At 41.8% G+C, this 5,194-nt stretch overlaps 1 protein-coding gene across 1 annotated transcript; it reads left to right on the top strand.

Annotated features, from left to right (window-relative positions):
• Positions 1–1,637: 1,637 nt before the first annotated feature.
• Positions 1,638–3,522, top strand: LOC109401487 (large ribosomal subunit protein uL10). The gene is made up of 3 exons (XM_019674060.3): positions 1,638–1,758; positions 2,018–2,111; positions 2,366–3,522. The coding sequence occupies exons 2-3, from the start codon at positions 2,058–2,060 to the stop codon at positions 3,257–3,259; spliced, it is 948 nt and encodes a 315-aa protein (XP_019529605.1). The 5' UTR covers positions 1,638–1,758; positions 2,018–2,057; the 3' UTR covers positions 3,260–3,522.
• Positions 3,523–5,194: the final 1,672 nt, after the last annotated feature.

Genomic DNA, 5,194 nt, shown 5'->3' with positions numbered 1-5,194 from the left:
TAAATCATCATTCATAATCAATTATCAATTATCAATTATTAATCATCAATCAATCATCAATCAATCATCAATCATCAATCATCAATCATCAATCATCAATCATCAATCATCAATCATCAATCATCAATCATCAATCATCAATCATCAATCATCAATCATCAACCATCAATCATCAATTTTCAATCATCAATAATCAATCATCAATCATCAATCATCAATCCTCAATCATCAATCATCAATCATCAATCATCAATCATCAATCATCAATCATCAATCATCAATCATCAATCATCAATCATCAATCATCAATCATCAATCATCAATCATCAATCATCAATCATCAATCATCAATCATCAATCATCAATCATCAATCATCAATCATCAATCATCAATCATCAATCATCAATCATCAATCATCAATCATCAATCATCAACCATCAATCATCAATCATCAATCATCAATCATCAATAATCCAAGAGGAATGACATATCCTTTTCTAACCGGAACATCCGCATTTATCCGTTTCTAACCGTCGCTAACCGCGTCTAACCGCTGCTCACTTAGCAGCTCGCTTAGCAACGGTTAGCGACGGTTAGAAACGGATAAATGCGGATATTCCGGTTAGAAAAGGATATGTCATTCCCCTTGCAATAATCAAACATCAATCATCAATCATCAATCATCAATCTTCAACCATCAATCATCAATTATCACTTAGTCATCAATAATCAAACATCAAACATCAATCATCAATCATCAATTATCAATCATCAATCTTCAATCATCAATCATCAATAGGAAGCAATCAGTGAAGTACTAGATTGAAAGTAGTGAGCTGGATTTTTGTATGGTGAGATGATCAATCCTCCGTTTCTGCAATGAAATGGTGCAAACAGCTTGGGTTATATGATTTCTTGCCTAATTTGATGCTGTTTGAGCAAAAGTTTGGGTAACTGTGTTGCTGTATTATTTATTTCTTGCAACTTCAACAACACAGTTACCCAAAGTTTTGCTCAAACAGCATCAAATTAGGCAAGAAATCATATAACCCACGCTGTTTGCAGCATTTCATTGCAGAAACGGAGAATTAATCATCTCACCATACAAAAATCCAGCTCACTACTTTCAATCTAGTACTTCACTGATTGCTTCCTATTATCACTCAGTCATCAATAATCAAACATCAAACATCAATCATCAATCATCAATCATCAATCTTCAATCATCAATCATCAGTCATCAATAATAAATCATCAATCATATGTCATGATGCATCCATAATCAATTATCAATTATTAATCATCAATCATCAATCATCAAATCAATCATCAATTATCAATCATCAACCATCAATCATAAATCGGCTCTTAAAGTGGACTAGCCTGGAACACTAGCGTCCGATCCGTCGAGGTTTGCGTTTTTTTGACAGTTTCCCCATGGGAAATGTGTCAAGCTACTGTCACGCTCACGCCAACGAATGCATTGTGTGGGGCACTTCACTGCTGAGTGCAAAGTTCAAGCGTTCCTTTGAATTATTTTCTGTTTTTTTTTTTTCGTGTTTGCTTCTGTGTTTATCTCCATGGCATCCATCGATTTCCCACCTGGGCAGCAAAAAGTCTACACAAATCCGCATGTAGAGATACTGCCTGAACGCGATCCGACTCGGCCGCCGCCGAAGCCGAAATGTCACCGCGAAAGCCCTCCACTCGTTCATTACGTTCGTGTACGCTGAAGCAAGCAAATTGTCTCGGCTTTGGTGAGTGTGATTTTCCGTGAAAAACCGTGATAATTTCCTCAAATTGTGATTGTACTAGCGTTAAAATGTTAACTAAAGTGACCAGTTATGTGAATGTTTGGAATTTGTCAAGAAATAGTCGAATTTTAGCATAAATTCGACGAATTGCGTTTGAGGATGTTTTCCACGTGTTTCCCTACATTCAAAATGGTGGAAGGGATGCGAAAAGTTTTCAGTGGACTTGCAAATCTAATGTGTGCATTTTATTTTCGGTTTTCAGTTCTTAAATTTCTTCCGGAAGTCCCTATTTAACATTCAAGATGGGTAGGGAGGACAAAGCTACCTGGAAAGCCAACTACTTCGTTAAGATCGTGGTAAGTACTTGATCCCGGAATTCGCCCCAGAGTTTTTGGTTAGATTTAGCCCAATTATGATGAAAACTTGCAAAGCATTCGGATATTCGGCTTCCTCGCTTGAATAAAGCTGAACCCAGGAAGTGTTCGGTATTCGAAGGTGGTTAAACAATCCTCATGTCTGAATTTGATGCTAAACGTAACCTCAAAGTCTGCGCTTGTGATCGCCGGATGTTAGAAGTTGGCTAATGGATGGTTTCCCTTTTGTTCCGTAGCAACTGCTCGATGAGTACCCCAAGTGCTTCATCGTCGGTGCCGACAACGTCGGATCGCGCCAGATGCAGACCATCCGTATCTCGCTGCGTGGTACGGCCGTCGTCCTGATGGGTAAGAACACCATGATGCGCAAGGCTATCCGCGGTCATCTGGAGGAGAACTCGAACCTGGAGAAGCTGCTGCCCCACATCAAGGGCAACGTTGGCTTCGTGTTCACCAAGGGAGATCTGGTTGAGGTCCGTGACAAGCTGATGGAAAGCAAGGTCCGCGCTCCGGCTCGTGCTGGTGCCATCGCCCCCCTGGAGGTCATCATTCCGGCCCAAAACACCGGTCTGGGACCCGAGAAGACCTCTTTCTTCCAGGCTCTGTCTATCCCGACCAAGATTTCCAAGGGTACGATTGAAATCATCAACGATGTGCCCATTCTGAAGCCAGGCGACAAAGTTGGTGCTTCCGAAGCCACTCTGCTCAACATGTTGAACATCTCTCCGTTCTCGTACGGTCTGCAGATTGAGCAGGTGTACGATTCCGGTTCGATCTTCTCGCCAGACATTCTGGACATCAAGCCGGAAGATCTCCGCGCCAAGTTCCAGGCTGGAGTGGCCAACCTGGCTGCCGTGTCGCTCGAGATCGGATACCCAACTCTGGCTTCCGTGCCGCACAGCATTGCCAACGGATTCCGCAACCTGTTGGCCATCGCTGCCGTCACCGAGGTTGAGTTCAAGGAAGCCGAAACCGTCAAGGAGTTCATCAAGGACCCGAGCAAGTTCGCTGCCGCTGCTGCCCCAACTGCTTCGGCTGCTGCTGCCGCCCCGGCCGCCGCCGCCAAGGAGGCCCCGAAGGAGGAGTCCGAATCCGAGGATGACGATATGGGCTTCGGTCTGTTCGATTAAGCTGTCGTTGGTCGTTCCATCATCGATCCAGTTGCACTGCGCCATCCTTTACTAATATCTACTTCGGTGAACGGACGTTTGCATCTCTTTACCGAGAGGGTCACGTATCTACTCGCCCGGGGTCGAAACGACAAATCGACTTCAATGGCGATGTACGTGGTCCGTGTGAATTTGTGTCGTTTCCGCTTTACATATTGAGGATGCGCATGATCTTATAACAACAAAAAAGAAGTATTTTGCAATAAAATACGTTAAAAATGTAATTGTTTTGTTGAAGGTTTTCTCCACTGACAATCCATATATAAAAGCCCAAAATAGACAAGTTGTTGAATTTCGGGTATGTTCCTGTAGCTGGGGTCATAACGACTGTAGATGATATATTGGACTTCTGAATACAACGCAGTCTCGGATATCCTGGGTTGAATCAGGTCCTGGAGGTTCGAGTGGGATCTCGGGGAGAATAGTTGTAGATATGTACGCCCAAATCGTTTGTGATAGCATTTAGGCTTTTCTAGATTCATGGCCGCGTAGGACTACTAACCCCAATTCAAGGTGTCAAGCAACCCGTGCTGAGGCATGAGTGTTAGAGGGGGTGAAAAAGATGCTCGATCTTTAACGGAATCTGTGGCCTGAAAAGGCTGGCCTGTCCCGGAAGGATGAGAACAAGGGGTCGTGACCGTTGGTAGGCCCTCAGCAATCACAGAGTAGGGCGAAGCAAAGGGAGGACCCGCCTCGGACGAAGGTCGAGTGGAAGAAGAAGAAAACAAAGCCGCATGTAAGAGTAGGGTGACCATATGGTATCCAAAAGGAGGACATGTCCTCCTTTTTGATCAAAAATCGCATGTCCTCCTTTTCCATTAAAATGTCCTCCTTTTCAAACATTTTTCTTATATAAAATTTAATAAAAAGCTGGTGATTTTGATTGTTTAGTTACTACATATTGTTCGAATGTTACTGTTAAGCTACGATAAACACCAAATACGTTATCAATGGGTATCTATAAGCGAAGACCACATTATCAACAAGACTTGCAGCACTGCTGAAAATCGGGAGCCACTGCTAGCAGCGCCACCCCGGATAAAGGTGGCACTATTCATGATAGTGTGTGTAAATTTTCATACTCGTACCAATACACTCTTACACTTTTACACAAATGTGCCACCTTAGCTCACCAGGCGGCGGTGCCGTCGGTGACGCATGCCGTTAGTATGGGAAAATAACAGAGTTGCATGTCTTCTTGATTAAGTAGTCTTCGCTATAAGTTATACTTCTAAAGCTAAATTATTGAGAGTACGTGTCACGTGAAATTAAACCCTCAACCCCCAGATCCTTACTGCCACTTGTGAGGAGTAAATATATTGATATTCAAAGTAAAATTGTTTAGTCAAATAGGCTATAAGAGGTTCTTAGAACTATCATGAAATCAAAATAAAAGAAATTAGATTTGATGAGGGTTCTCAAAACCTCTAAAAGACTTAATGATTATCGAAATGTTAGTTGGAATGTTTCCTTAAAAAAATCACCAAAAAGGTTTTGCAACAGTGCCACAAAAAAGCTTTCCCAATTTAATCCACATGAAAAAAAAAAAGTGAAACGTTAACAATGTTTCTATCGAACAAGTTACTAAATATGTTGGAAAATCTCTGGAAGTTAGAATAGAATAGCAGTAAAAGTAGCCGAGTACAAAGGTATCGAGTCCAGAAAATTGAGATGACTTGTAGTGTTTGCTGATGTATTTTTGTTAATAAGGGAATTCACTAAACAGTGTAAACTGATTAAACTGATTCAACGTCGCGATCACCAAGGCAATCTTCGATTATTTCATTCGCAAAATCGTGAAACATTTCAAATAAGCAGAAAATCATGGCTTACGCAGCAATTTTATCTGTTTCGTGAGTACCCCTAATCTTTAGTGAGTCCCTCTAATGTTTTGTA

This window comes from Aedes albopictus, unplaced genomic scaffold, assembly GCF_035046485.1.
Source record: "Aedes albopictus strain Foshan unplaced genomic scaffold, AalbF5 HiC_scaffold_615, whole genome shotgun sequence".
NCBI lineage: Eukaryota > Metazoa > Arthropoda > Insecta > Diptera > Culicidae > Aedes > Aedes albopictus.
This window is presented reverse-complemented; position numbering and strand designations above follow the sequence as displayed.

Bases quoted from the DNA above. Each gene is read 5' to 3' on its own strand.
- LOC109401487 (XM_019674060.3), top strand. From the start codon at position 2,058: ATGGGTAGGGAGGACAAAGCTACCTGGAAAGCCAACTACTTCGTTAAG. The intron at 2,112-2,365 runs GTAAGTACTTGA...TTTGTTCCGTAG, and splicing joins ACTACTTCGTTAAGATCGTG to CAACTGCTCGATGAGTACCC.